The 15,521-nt window shown below is 39.3% G+C and overlaps 1 protein-coding gene across 2 annotated transcripts in view; it reads right to left on the bottom strand.

The window, feature by feature from the left end:
- Positions 1–5,903: 5,903 nt before the first annotated feature.
- DPYD (dihydropyrimidine dehydrogenase) overlaps positions 5,904–15,521 on the bottom strand; it is a 371,706-nt gene continuing 362,088 nt past the window's right edge. The window contains exons 22-23 of one of the 2 annotated variants that reach the window (XM_075038929.1): positions 10,040–10,180; positions 5,904–7,352 (exon numbers count right to left, since the gene is read on the bottom strand). In XM_075038929.1, the coding sequence (XP_074895030.1) occupies positions 7,182–7,352; positions 10,040–10,180 (312 nt within the window). In that variant the 3' untranslated portion in view covers positions 5,904–7,181. Of the gene's footprint in view, positions 7,353–10,039; positions 10,181–14,255; positions 14,420–15,521 lie in introns of those variants that run through there. The other variant, XM_075038930.1, reaches the window with a different exon arrangement.

Raw genomic sequence — 15,521 nt, 5'->3', positions numbered from 1 at the left:
TCCTGCTTCCTTCTGCTGATAGGCAGACATATTATTTTAATTAAGCTATTATTTCAATAACTATTACAACATGTGGACATGGCTTGGGAAACATTAAAACCAAGGTAAACAAAGAGTGTAGCACTCCATCTGCTTTTAACACCACAGTTCAGCAACATGACTGTTTGGGCAGCACACATAGCTGAGTACTGTTTTTACAGTAGAACACATCATGCCAAGTTTAGCCTGCAAGCTGATCACAGGCATGAGGTTTCATTATTTTAAGTGATTTATTCTTTTCTGATGCGAAGAACACCACTTCTCTGCACTGAATGCTGCTTGTGAAGTCTGCTTTTCCATTTAAGGGATGCTAAGCAGAAGCTAGCCAATGAAATGAAGGTAAATCTAATTACAAAAAGTATAATGTTCTTCAAAAACAACAGCTCACTGTCTCTCCAGCAAGGAAAAATACAAATAAAACCCCTTTGGCAATGCTTAGGAAATATCAGGGGCTGAGGTGAAAGGGACACAGCTTGACGAGTATGCTGAAAGCTGAATGTGGATTACCTGTAAGTGCAAAAATGAATAAATGTGTTTTATTCCATTATATTAATGAAATGGTTAATTTGGTTGCTATAGCAACAAGGAACAGCCATGCTAAAAAGCTAAAGGGCTATACATAATGCCAGATACAAGGTCTCTCTAATTCTAAAGCTGATTTTCTTAGCCACAATAGAAGAAATGATGTGTGTTTTCAATATCATAAGCTTTTGCATCAAATCCTGAAGCTAATCCCATAAATAGGCTAGTAGCATAAAATAGCATATATATTTGCACCTCATAAAACTTATCAAAGGGGTTTACCTATGCACAATCATAAGAAAAGAGCCATGGAGTGCAGCGTGGGGCTCTTTTTAAAAAGACTGCACTGCATGTGATGGTGAACCAGCAAATGTGTTACAATGGGAAGTTCCTACAGTTACGAAGCAGGTGACTGCATGGGAAATCACTGCAGTGCGAGCCCAGACACCAAAACATAATTGTGCTTACCATCCTGCTAGCTATTTCACCTTCTGGAAAATCGACTTTATATTCCTTTCACTTGCATTTTGCGTGATTTTGTTTAAAAATAATAATTCTTAAAGACTTCCGTAAGGAATCCTGCAAGTGCTTGCTTTTGTTTTAACACTAAAGTCTCAGAAAGGGAGACCCATGGTCTTGCCAGCAGCACAGACTATTATTATTAAAGTCTATGCCAAAGCAAAGGAAAGAGGAGCGCCCATTCTGCCCTTCTGAGGGGCCTGAGGCAGCCCCTGCACAATTGGCACTCCCTGGGAAAGGAGCTGCCAGGGAGGGTCACTGGCGCTGCCCAGCCCCAATGCTTTCATCAGGCTGGAGCCCTATGCCACAGCACAGAATCGCTGCCATTCACTTTGGCTCCCTTTTGTTACAGTGAGATTTGTCAAACTCCACATCACTCTCTCTGCCTAAAAGAAATAAAAGAGACTATAGCACACCCACAGGAGAAACAGAAGGCACTGACTTCCCTCACTGAACTCAGACTTACAAAATTTGGCATCATGCACCTGCAAAAGAAAAGTGGGTGACTTCTATCTACAGGCCATCTGATTTGCATGATAATGGGAGTTCAATTCCCAAGAAACATTATTTCTCGACAACTGAATATGAAGATTTCAGTGTTGAGGCCTAAACCTGTCTCCAATAAGAAGTAAAAGCTGTGACAATAAGTAGTCTCCAGACTAAACAGGTGAGAAAAATGTCCTTTAGGATGATGATTAGCTCTAGTTGGTGGTGTGTGACACTCATCAACGATTACCAGTGTGAGTTGCCCACTGGAGGCATTTGATACTGACTGCCTTTTTCTTGGCTGAAATGCAACAAAAGAGCTCTCACCATGGAAGGCAGTAATACTGAGGAGCAACTTTAACTGTATCATGATGCTGAAGAAGTAAAATGTTTGGTCTTAAAAAGGACAAGGCAGATCAATGGTTGCCACTGTTTTAGTCAACTTTTATGAAAAATCATTTATTAAGATTCTCCTGAATGTTACATAGTACCTCAAAAATGGGTGAGCAACAGCTTGAAACTATTTGCTGCCCTTGTCTTAAGGACCCTGGTTACCAAACATGTGGAAAGGTCCATGTGATGCAGACAGACGAGTACTGTCTAACCTCCTCATCTGAAGGCTAGAAGGCAACGCCATAGCCGGGCCCTGCAGTGGAAGCCCCGCCATGTAAGGTGCAGCTTTCTGCGGAGCACGGGAAATCTTCCCTGTACTCATTGCAATACTGAGTGTATGCAAGAGTGCTGGTATTTCTGCAGCAGCACAAGAAACCCACTAAGTTCAGAGGTATGTTAGCATTGGCAAAGCATAGATAAACTGAACAGCTACAGTTTTCAGCTGCTGAGCCACAGCAGGAAGGACTTTCTTCTGTTCCAGTGCTCAGTCTAAGTTAATTAACATATATTGCCCATCCCTGGTGTCTGAAAACATCCAGGTAGGTATATCAAGGTAAAGCTTAACAACTTGCAGGTCTGTTACAGAAGATGAACACTTGCACTTCCTTGTGGTAACTTTAGTTTGCTTAAACTAGAAGAGGCATGTGTGCGTGTGTACACATGTGTTTACTGTTAAGATTTGAAATTGTTTAGGGCTTTATTTGTGCAGATGTGATACGTGTCAACTTGCTGAGCTAACCTCTGGCTTCACTGCTTGGTAGCAATGAGAAGCTCTGCCCCCATGTCACAAAAAACCCATGATGGGCAGATTCAGACCTCCAAAAAAAAGAAGGAGGGATAAAAGCGGGGTCTCTGCTCCTGGGCAAGGCCAGCATGGATGTTTGCACAAGACCCAGCAGACCAACCTGAAGAGGAGTTATTGAAAACTGATCTCCTGGAGAAATAACTGGAGAGCTTACAGTTTGTCAGAAAAGACAGGAAATGGCAACAGTGAAGACGAAGCAACCCAGATGGCCCATAAGCATACTAATTATATGAAAGACCCAGAAGCAACTCTGAAGTTACCAATCCAGCTGCTGAGAGAGTCTGCCAGGTTGCCAGATGTTGCCAATGAAAACCTATCTTCCACAGTTCATCAAAGAAGTGGAGCAGCCTGGTGAAGTGAAACCTTTGCCAATAAAATAAATATTTTATCTGAAAAAATATTTTCTACTAGGAAACATGTTGAAAAATATAAAATTTTAACAACATGCCCAACCCCATCTTACAGTAGATAAATAATGAAACATACATACAGAATACGTTGGCAGGATCTTCTTATTGATAGGAAATATCTATGCTTAACACTGTATTTCTAAGGCTGCAGTCTTGGATTGTGTTAAACGAAGTGGTTTTATGAGGCATGGGGTTGATGGTGCACAGTTGGGTTTTGGATAGTTTGCCTTGAATCTAGCAATCACTTGTGCCACCTTGAGATAAAAGGCTTAAAGACAACAAAGCTGGAGGAGCCAAAGGTGACAGTAATACATGCTGGAAGGCAGGAAGACTGCAGAAATGACAGCGAGCCACCCTGCAGCTGCCGAGTCACCTCTCCCAGAGGCCACATGGTGGAAAGCCGTGTCCTCCAAGATACAACAAAGAGGGGCAGCAAGTCTAGACAGGTAACTTGCATTTTGCTCCTGACAAATTTTATGAACTGAGCAAATGGGTATCTGTAAAGAAGGCTTTCTCTAGCAATTGGTAAAGCATCAGAGCAAGGAGCAGTATACATTTATATTGGCTTCAACACCGGTGATACAGGCTACCCATCAGATTCATGCACAAAGGCTAGTATTAATTTTGCCAAGAGATCAGATTAACATTTCATTTAAAAATCAGGAAATTATGCATTTTAAAAATCCTGTGTAATTTTTCAAATGTGGCTATTAACGTTGCCAATCCAGTGCCTTGGAAATATTATGTCTGTTCATCCTAGAGGCCAAAAACCAAACTGCCTGTATAGTCTGTTAGCAAGGCAAAACATGTCTTTTTCCAATGAACATGTATGGGTGCATTGGGATTCACACAAGCAGATTTGGCAGCTTTTTCAAGTATTTCTTGGACTGCAGAGCATACACTGACATGGGGAGCTTTTTCTGTTCAGGAATATGATGTGAATAAGAATGTGCTACTGGAGGATGAGCTATGGCAGTTCCATCATAATTTAATTTGTCAAATACAGTTTACAATATTTTATAATAGTGATCAATAGGACAACATGTCTAAAAACTGCGAGGGCTAGGGTTGCAGGATCTTGCCCAGCATATCTTTAATAATACATAATTCCTTAAATGTGTGACTAAATCACTGAAATGTATGAGCTTTATTTGGAACCTTTTCCACTTTGAAAATTCATGTCCCTTTTTTAATAACTGGCTACAGCATTTGCAGAATAGACCAGATTTTTCTGATTCGTTTCCTTGGCTCTTGAATGCACTGAATGGGATGGATTCCCCAAGATGGATGTGAAAAACCTATAAAATCCAGGAACATGTCCTTTGTGGCTCTCTCCCTTGCCTGTTTACACCTTGCTTTACCCCAATGACTTAAAAGACAATCCTGCAGGAGACCTAAATGTGGCCATTTCTCTGAGTTCCTGCAACACACAGATTTATTGCTGGCTGTCAGAGCTAGAAAGTATTCACATTCATTTGGGAACGCATTTCCTGAAACTGTTAACAGACTTGACAGAACAAGAGTGGGGGAGAGGGCGGGTAGTGAGAAAGAAACCTGCATAATATAACCCGTTATTCCTTCTTCGGTAAACAAATTATAGTCTTGATTATAATCTTGATTCACCAAGAATGCCTTTACTCCTCCAAAGATTACTTTATACCTACTTGGGAATACTGGATGTCCTGCGACTACTGATTATCCTAGGGAAAGCTCTAATTTTGCTGGTATGTTTTTGATGTACGTGTGCTTAGCTACTTAAATTAGATCTCCTGGCATTGTCCTGTATTTAAAAGAAGCCACACTACCAGATGTGATGCCTTCAGAATAGTAAGGTAATCAGGTCTGACGATGCAGCAACAAAAGACCTGTAGAAGCTGGCCAGTTCAGTGGCAGGTGACACACTGCCTCTCACCCTCAGGGTCCATCGTAGGTAGGATACAAAATAAGAAGTACATGGTAACAGCCTGGCAGAAAGTAGCTACTTTTCCTTGCATTTGCTAACTGAGAACATAAAATGTTACCTTCAGATGATCTGATTTTTATGTTTTTTTCTGCCCCACTTAAGGGCATGCTGCCTGTCAGCCAGCTCCTCCGAAGAGGTACAAGCGGTACGTGGTACAAACTTTGCCCCTAACATTCACAGACCAGCTCGTTCTTCTCGTGAGTCCTCTATAGTTCACATAAGAGAAGAAACTACCAGAAGACCAAGAGCTTTAAAGAAGTTTCAGGCAAATATTTTCTAAGCAGTACGACTACCTGTTCCTGTTTTCATCTGAGTGTGAAAAATCCACAATGATGAAGAGAAAAATTAAAGTACAAAGAGAAGGCTATTAGTGGAGACGCTAGGCTTGAGCCTGCCAAGGGATCTCATCAAGCAAGCCCAAAGTGTCAGCAAAACAGTGTTGGTGGAGCAAGGATACTAATGAAATGACACTTCAAAATGTTAGAGGGACACAGTGTACATATGTGTGCACGCAAGTGTGTGCATGTGGGGAAGGGATGCAAAAGGAAGACAAGTCAAAGGCAGACAAAGAGGTGCCAGAGAGGGGCAAAGAGCATGCTACATTCTGCACTGTAGGCAATTAATGGAATAATGTACACATGAATTAACTCATTAATGATTCCTGGAGTGAATCTTAGAGATCATGAAAAACCACCTGACAAGGCTCTGCAAGAAAAATCTGTTTGGTAAATGGAAAAAAAAACCCCAGAAACAAACCCAAGTCAGTTTCAACATTTATTTATAATTCGGTGCACGATTCATAAATCAAGAAACAAAAGTCAGGGTATATTTTTAATCAAAGTTTTGCTGATCACAATATAGGGTATAAGAAATTGAATTGATAGATCATTTATTACTATGATGAAACTAAAGGCTTTATATTCTTAAGTGGAGCAAAGCAGACAGCAATACATTCATATTAGAAAGTTCTTCCTGTGAATGAAAAATGGATTAAAACTGAGATATTGTTTAGCAAGAAAGACAAATCTGTGTTTCTTTTTGGTTGTGAAACTATTATAACCATACATAACCAATAAGTATGAAGAATTGGCACTGGGGGAAATCATCTTGCCAGTTTGCCCTACGTGTCTGTATCTGGCAAACGCAGTCTGCAGGGTGTGTATTCCATTTGCACATAATCAGATCTCTGACCTGTAACGTGTACATTCTGGAGCTTTAATTGGCACAATTAAAAAGTTATTTAGAGGATGAGCTTGGAGCAAAAAATGTTGTCACATCTCAGAATCCTGAGATGCAACCTGGACTTCATAATAAGCTGGTTTAACTGTTTTTAGAGAGATGTTATGAGTGTTCACTGGGGGGAAAAGTAACGATCAAGCTACCCATGCAACACACAAATCTGAAGCGTCCAGCATGTGTCAGTGCACAGCAAATTTATTCTATAAAGTGACTAGTGTGAGAAAGAATTAGAAAGGATTATAAAAATACACTACCATATGCTGTAGTATTTGAAAGCGATTAATCCAGTTCTTAAATTCTATTTTAAACTCCCTTTCATTTCTTCCCATAGAAAAATAGAAGCCATATTGCTTTGTTTGAACGCTATGTAGTTAATTACATCTTCTAAGAAACTCTTTTAAAACTAAATGTAATGTTTAATTACAAAATGCCTCCTTGAAAACAGTTAGCTTGCACATTGATTTGTAGTTCATCAAAAAATGCTTTCTTAATTATATTTACAGCCAGAAAATGCACAGAGATTAAAGACTCTATAGAGAAGTTTTGAAATTACAGCATGAATTGTGAAGAGAAAGTTACACTTCAAATAGTGGACAACTGACAGCCATGACTGACTAATTGCTGCCTTTCTGTAATTTCAAAACTTAATTGTTGTAAAAAGAATAATTGGAAAACACAGTGTTCATTGTAATGGCTATCAATATTACATTTTTTTTATAAGAGTAGATTTTCAAGGACTAATTAGAAAGCAAATCAATTGCATCAAACAAGTGTAAAGTTCACATTAGCTGTTGGACCTATCACCTCAACACGCAGGGTTCATGGCTAAGGGCAGCCCGCGCTTTGGTTTGTAAGGTGTTGTCCTGGAAACCATGCGGATGCAGTCGATAACAGGGCAGACGCTGAGACACAGGGTGCAGCCTGTACAGCTGTCAGTAACTGTGGGCAGGTGGGTTTCAGGATCAAACTGGATAGCCTGTGAACAGGAATAAACATTACTGATGTCACTCACAGAAAAGGTCAAAATTGCTCCCATTTTAGTGTCTGCATTTCCTGTGCTACAGCACTTGGAGACATCTTGGTGTGATTCTGCACTGCAGCTATAGCAACTGTTCAACTGGCAGGGAACAAAACAACCCCCCCTCCTGACACTTTAAAATTAGAAATATGGGCCAAATTATATCTCACTGAAAGCTCATGGGTCACAAGGGCTGGTTACAAAAGGAGGAGTTTGGCCCATAATGTTTAAACTCCCAGAGGGATATTTCTAGTTCATGTGAAGGAAATATTTCGTAAGACAGCAATTTGCTAGGGTTATTGGTTCAGGGCAGACACAACGCTGGCCACAGTGTGTTCTTTTGACTTTTATTTTCAGCACAGCATAAACAATCTAATTTAATGAATAGTAGAGAAAAACAGCATGCTGTGCCTTGTATGATTATTTTCCTTTGCAAATCTTTGAAAGGGATATCTGAGTTTTGGGCAGGCAGAGCTTGCTTTAGCTCTCACGTTTCCATGCAGTGAATCCTCATTACCAATTAGAGTGATAAGTGTATTTGAATGTGAAATAACAATTGCAGTCTCAATGAAATAAGCTCCTGGTATAATGGAAATGGCAATTAAAAGCAAAACCAAAAGCATCACACAACTGCAAAAGCTTCAATATCTAAGAAGCAAGCCTAGAAAAGTGAAAAATAAAAAAACCCCACTGAATATCTACTTTTAAGAGTCTTAGGAAGGAAAAATCAGGCCTGAAAGCTGAACTCTCACTTCTCTGCAAACAAGTGGTGGTGCCTTAGCAAATCTCCCTAACCACTGTTAGCAACTGGGGGAGCCTAGGGAGGAGATGGTTGGTACTAGGTTGGTGGCGCTGCAGGTTGGCTCCAAAGGCAGATTTGCTGCATTTGGGGTTTCACTACTAGGAAAGCACAGAAGTTACTGTAGCAACCAGCAAGGACATGAATGAAGTAGGTACTAACTGCTCTGAATCTAAAAGTTTTAGTTTAGCTTGAGCACAAAGAGAGCTTTGGTTTGTAAGTACTTAAGAAGGACTCCTTCCTCTCTGCCTAACAACAATGCACATCTTGAAAGGGAGTTCAAAGAGGGAGAGGAAGTCAGGACTACAGTGCTAACTTTAAATTTAAAGGAAAGCTTTTCTATTGGAGTCCTACAAGGTGATAGATCTGTAGAGCAGTATGGATATTTTTGAAACAAAGAGAAGCACAAAGCAGATGCTACTTCGAAGGGGGGAGGTGTGATTTCTTTGCAATTAAGAAATGCTTTGCAATTCTTTGCAATTAATTTCCTTCCAATTTCCTTAATTAATTAAGGACAAAACCACTTTTTTTTTGTGCTTAGAAAACCTCCTGGGGTTTTAAACTTTGGTTCTTTTGGTGCTGTTTTTTTTTTTCCAGCTATAGAAAAGAACGTTTTACTAAATACAAACACAGTCTTTTGCTCTCCAAGGGCTACATCCTCACCTTCACTGGGAAATATGATGGAAGGAGAAGAGGTGAAGATTGCAGTGTCAAGAAGAAATTTAGACAGTTAAAAGGCTACTGCAGTAATCTAATCTGGTATAATGCAGTATTAATTTTCTCGTATCAGTGGAAAAAACATGTCTACCTTTGCTCTGACACACTTGTTTTAATTGCAGGGGTTGATTTTACATGGGAAGACTTCTTTCTTTGACTGTATGTGGTTAAATTCATCAGACCTACTATTCATTAGACTGAATTAAGGATAAACAAAAGGTCATGGTTTTCAGAGGAAACTTGGTGCTCAGTTAAAGTATTTGTTTCTGACAAACTATTCTCGGACTGGGATGAATGGAAAAATTAATGTAGATATTATTGCTTGCTGCATATTGGATTCCATGGAGGTTATGCTAGACCATATTTTCATTTTCTAAAAGAACATGAGTCCTCCTTTTTAGTGCAGACCAGTCCATCAGCTCCAGTGGACATGGCAAGGAATGGCAAGTAGAAATGCTGATACATTTCATACAACTGATGTTACCATACTGAGCAGAAATCAAGGAAATAATTTGCTGCAAACAGGAGCCCCTCCTCAAAATTGTACTATTTTCTGGTCACAATGATTTCTGCAAACTTCAACCTGCTGCTCTAAAGCCTGGCAGCTATCCTGGAGAAAGGATTTGTACCTCAATCAAGATCAAAACAGAAACCCACCTGCCTGAAACCTGAATTAGTTCAAGTTCAGTTACGCTGATGGAAAAAGGACTAGGTTTCTTAAAAAGCATTTGGCAATAAGAACAGCTTTTGTCTCCCCACATCCCCTTAGTGAGAAGGGATGCATTCTAGCCTTTCTCCCTCATGTACTTGAAAACCATCAAAGAACTGCATTTACTGCTATCTGACTTATGTCTCCTTCATTTTCTTCCTCTTAAAAAAGAATCCCCCTTCCCACCTGCAGTTAGGGAGAGACTGGGAGAGTGACCTAGAGCAAGCCAGTGAGATGTGGTACACTCAGCAGGGCAGGCAGGGCTTGTGCGGCACAGCCTGGGAGCATGCTGGGGTTCGAATCCAATATTTTAGACATCTGTTTTTCCCACCTGCTCATTAACAGAAGGTGGATTCTTTCTTCCCAGCAGCAGAAAGATAACTCATTGTGCCTTTCTGCTAATTACAGCTGTGCTCTTACCTGGTAGCCAGAATCATTACAGGTCATGTAACATTTGCCACAGTTGATACACATTTCCTCGTCAATCAGAGCCACAACTTGCTCTGTGTTGCAGAGCTCACCATATGTTCCAATATACCGCAGTGCTTTTCCAATTACATCCTAGGGAAAAAAAAAGTTATCGACTCATTTAGAAGATACCTAAGCAGTTTCTATAGCTGCACAGGAGCACTCTCTAGTACTTTAATATGGAAGATTTGGCCACGCATTGTGATGACGTTTAGGATTTTTCCTATAAATTTCCAAGTTGCTGACCTTCATACCTCCTGTAAAATATGAAGAATGCTCCATACAGGCACATTTTGAATGTAGGCAGCACTAGAAGTATATATTCATATATGAACACATTCTACAAATAGGTTACACATTTAGTACTTGATTTGAGTGTGCTATTGTTTTGCCATTATTGTGTGAAACTTCAAGGAACAAAATGGAGCACAAAACAGGAGTGACATGCTACAAACAATCAGATCATCCTTGGTCATTTCTCATTAGCACAGATTTAAGAACTCACAGCAAGAAAAGAAAGGGGCACGATCAACTAAACTGACAGAAAGAACAATAACTGCTTTTCTCTCTTTAGTAAAATGTGCAAATGACATTATCGTCAGTTTATTGCAAATATTGTACAGAAGTAAGCTGTGGGTCTAATCCTGCAAATCTTGATTCAGTTCTGTTAACTCCACAGTAAGGAATTTGTGGCATCAACCTAACACATCTGTGCTGCAAAAGTAAAGGTATATGGCAGGACAATGTATAGGTATGTACCACTAGAGGAAAAGATTCCCTCTAAAAGAAGTTGTTGGGGACCTACCTGATGCAAACTGTTTCCACTTTACATCAAGGGAAACTGCACAGTTTAGTGGCAGTTCAGCTTCACTGAGTCAATGGGAGAGATGGGACAAGTCCCACGTCCTTTGAACTATGGCTATCCCTCAGTTAAAGTAGTTTAACTTGTGGAAGTATAGCATAGATTATGAACATGACTGCATTTTAAAAGATTCATCCTGTGGCACTGTATTGGTTGCCTGGATATTTTGTAAGTTTACTAAGCATTCTTCTACAACAGTTCCCATGTTGCAAAATAAGCTTGATTTTATGTGCAAGATTCTATATTGTTAAGATAAAGTTAGGCTTAGTAAATGAAGGTTATGTGATGCAACAATACATTTTACTTTTGCTTTAAAAAGGTGTATAACCGTTAAGTATTAGAGAAATCTCATTGAGTAACAGGAGAGCAGAACTGGCTTCAAAGCCATTCTACTGTAATAAACCAAGAAGTCTTTATGATTTTGATTACGGAATTTGATCCAAGTCAATTGAAAAATGCTCAGGATCAAGCCAAATACAAGACACAGAAAAGTCTGCCCAGAATTATAAGCTTTAAAGTGTTTACCTTTGGTCTTGCATCGCCAAGAAACATGATAAGGATTTCTTTTTGTATCCTGTTTCTCAATATTTTTTGAAGAAGCAATACTTACCTTATTCCTATCAGTCAAAAAAATTATTCAGAAATTATTAGCAACCATTTTAAGTGTGTAGTAGTATGCTATATTTAACCTGTATAATTTATAATCACATACAATGCTCTATATATTGTTTTCAATTCTCGTTGCAGAAGAACTGGATTACAGTAACTTAAATTTTCATTGCATATCTTATTTTGGGCAGCCTTACTTTCAAACAAACTAAGCATCCCTAATTATTCCTATGCCACATCAGAGCAATAGGGTAATATGGCTTTATCAATGTTAGCTCTAAAGGAAAGCTCTGCTACATTAATTAAATGCAAAAATGGGTCCAACCTTGTCTTCCTGAGCCTGCTGAGAACTTGCAACAGCTCTACTTCCTGAATGAATGAGTCCCATTCATCTCAGTGAAGTTTGAACTTTGAGACCTACCTGGGCTTCAGCACTGAAATTACAATAGCATCTTTAGGCAATGAAAGAAATTTATTTGTTCGCTGGATGCAGTGGTAGAACTATGAAGTTGCTCTTAATGACTGTTGAGGTAGGAAATTCAACCATATCCTAAGCCCAGGAAGAAGGACAGGGAAACTACTGTTTTCTTGTTCCAAAAACACTCAAATGTTTTCTCTCTGCCAAACCCCTAAGCTGCTGACATGTGAAATACCTTAGTTGCATTCATTCAAAGCTAAAAGCCTTCCAGTTCTTCTCAGCTACATGCAGAGAACATTAATGCTCTTCCAGCATAAAACAGCTATGGCATATTGCTAAAGGCAGCATGATGAGTGTGGACAGATGACTGTAAGTGAGCAAGTTATCACAGCTTAATGAATTAGCACTCATCAATAGAGCTGTGCAAGCTGATTATGTGCATGGTCCAAATTCACTGCAAATTTGAAGTAAAATCTGTTTGCTTAAACCACTGTAAAAGGTCGATTAACTACTATGAAAGTGGTTTAGCTAATACTTTTTACTTTGGTATTGCAAAGGACTAGACTTGAACACACAGCCCTTTAATGTGCCTCCACTGATGAGTTACAGTAACTAACTCAATCAAATGTGATCTCTTAGGAACTGCTCACACTCCTGTATTTTCATTTCCATGTCTTACTCAGAAAAGTTCATGGATTTACTGTGAATTGCTCAGCAGTTTTTAGGTTGCTACAGTTCTCAGGTTTCTGCAGTCTTTATCAGTTGAAAAATTGTAGTTGTAGAATTCAGCTCCAGCTTGTTTCAAGTCTCATATAGGCTTGTCTGTATCAAACCTGTTACAGGTTTCAAAATACATGTGTCTGTGTGTGATCTACTGCCCCCAGCAATACTAATTATCCTATAAGCCTCTCTTGTGTAGCCCCCAAACATTCCACTATATGTCACAAATGCACTTGTCATCTGCAAGTACTGGTCTGTGTCCTGAAGAATTTGAAGAAATTATGTAAAACCTGTACAATATACAATGAAGTAGCTTTCCACTGCCTGCTCATGTTGTAAAAGTATCAACATGGGGAGATTCCTGATAGCAAAGGGCTTTTTAACCTAACAAAAGCAGACTTTACAGAGCACAGGTAATTAACAATTTTCTCAGGGAGGTTCTGGATTCACATTTGTATTCTTTAAATATCATTTGGATGTTAACAAAACCCACAAAGCTCAAGCAGGTTGCAGAGATGGGGTACTCAAATAATCATGGGATGGAGGGCCTTGCTTATGAGAGAGGACAAAAAGAGCCTAACAAGATGTTTAGCCTAGGAAGATGAAGGCAGAGCAGGAATATGACGTCTCTTTATGTATACATCAGGGAGGGAAAGAGCTATTTAAGTTAAATGACAATGTTGGCACAAGAATACATGATTATAAGCCAGCCATGAATAAATTTAAAGCTGGAAATTAGAAAAGGCTTTTTAAATGAAAAAGGAGTGAGGTGGTTAATGGCCTTCCAGAGAAGCAGCTGGGGGACAGGAGGAAGACAGTGCAAGGTTTAGGATAGCATGAGATAGCTTGGGAAATGGTTGCTTAGAAGAACATGATCAAAATAGATTTTTCCAGCTACAAACTTACAAAGGGAATAACAAAAACAATGCATATGATACGGTGATTTCTGAATTTGTAACCAAGTCTCACTTCTCACAGCTCACAAAATATACTTTTGGGGACTTAGAGTCCCAAACAGGGAGGATGATGGCATTTTAGAGGCCTGAAAGTGATTTCAAAAGACTGTGTCAATGATTTACTGTTCATTTACACTCATGGGTGTTGTGTCTTTTAATCACTTCTTTCTCTCAAGCAAAAACTGTATCTTTATTCATTTGCAAAGTTTCAAGACTTTATTGACTAAAAAAGCAATGGTACTTAAAAGATGTTTTGCAGGTGCAGTCTTTTACAGCATCTCAAGCTATCTCAGAGCTTCTTGTTTCCATCAAATCATAAATGTTTGGAACAAAATAAACAGTGCAGCAAGAAATAATCAGCTTTCACTGTTTAAAGTGCAGTTTCACTCCAAAAAGCAACCGTCTAAAATGGTACTATGGGATTCCACACTTGGTATATCTCAATGGTGTCCGGATCAAATTTGCACTGTTTACAGTATAATGGTATATTTGCCAGCTGCCAGATCTGAAAACAGAAGCCAGGTTCTGGAAGTCAAGCTGTGTTCTTTCTGGCTCATGCATTACCAGCAGCAATAAGAAAAAAAAAACCAACAAAAACCGAACCTGGAAGGTAAATTTTGTCCTAAGTTACACCTTTGCAATCTCAGGGACCTAGAGTGCTTCTTTTTATTACTGCTGTGCTGTCCCACTCTTCTCAACAAAAGTGTACTGAACAAACTGGGAGAGGAATGTAGTCCTGCAACTGGAACTGGCAGGGAATTCAGTTGCTATGGAGAGAATCAGAGCAGAATCCATTAGTTTTATGTTACTAATGAGTACAGAAAAAAAATTCATTTTGTCACTAAGCTAGGCAGATGTGATTTTAAGTATACACAAGGAGCAGATCTGTTCAGTAGGATATTATTTTAGCAATGCTATTTTTATTACTATAGCTGCATTTTTAATGTTAATATATCAAACATTGTATGGTGATTAGTTTTTCATTAGCCATCATATTGGTAAACCTGCATTTGTAAATACAATTCATGCTTCAGGTATGGCTCCTTGTAGACCTGCTGTGTCCATCTTCATACAGACCACACTGTAAAAAGCCATACTGTGCTCTAGAGATGGTGATCATCACAGGCCTCTCATTAGATCATTAGAAAGCCATACACAGTGCAGGTACTGCATCTCACATAGCAAGTTCAAAGGGAACACACATGCATGTCCTCTTATTGCACTTTTTGAGTCACCATAAGACACTTTGCATGTCACACCATGTTCAGGAGAAAGGTTCAATGACAAGGAACTTTGTGCACTTGAAGCTGACAGCAACAGCAGGTAAGGAAAGCAAGGTAATCTTTAGATTACCAGAAGTAGAGGTCTACCTGTTGACAGTTGGACTCGATGATCTTAAAGGTCTTTTCCATCCTAAATGATTCTATGATTCTATGAATAGCAGCCTGACCTAAGGACAGGCCTCAACCTCCGTTTTCAGGTCTCCGAGGGACCATGACACAAATGCTGAAGTTGATTCACCACCAAGTAATATAAAAAACTCCTAACAAGCATCTGACATTTATATAGCAAAGTTGTGTGCTTGATCCCAAGTACTCTATCTGTTCATTATTATTTATGGGGTGTTTGGGCAGTTCTCAGGATTCAATAGGTTGTGAAAGAACAAGGGGCTGTGCAGAAGTGCCCTCACTAGGATACAGGGAGAGCACAGAAAGGGGATGAAATGTTGCAAAGAAAGTAAATTACTCTCTGTACCAGTGTTTATCTCCATTAGGGAGATACCTGCCTTCCACCTGTTGTTTTTTGGTAATAAAGGTGAGGTACTGTCAGAGAGAGAGAGATGAAAAGAAGAAATGTTGGGAAAAAAAT

This window comes from Buteo buteo, chromosome 10, assembly GCF_964188355.1.
Source record: "Buteo buteo chromosome 10, bButBut1.hap1.1, whole genome shotgun sequence".
In the NCBI taxonomy this organism is placed as follows: Eukaryota; Metazoa; Chordata; class Aves; order Accipitriformes; family Accipitridae; genus Buteo; species Buteo buteo.
Note: the sequence above shows the minus strand (reverse complement) of the source record. Positions and strands in the feature narration are given on the sequence as shown.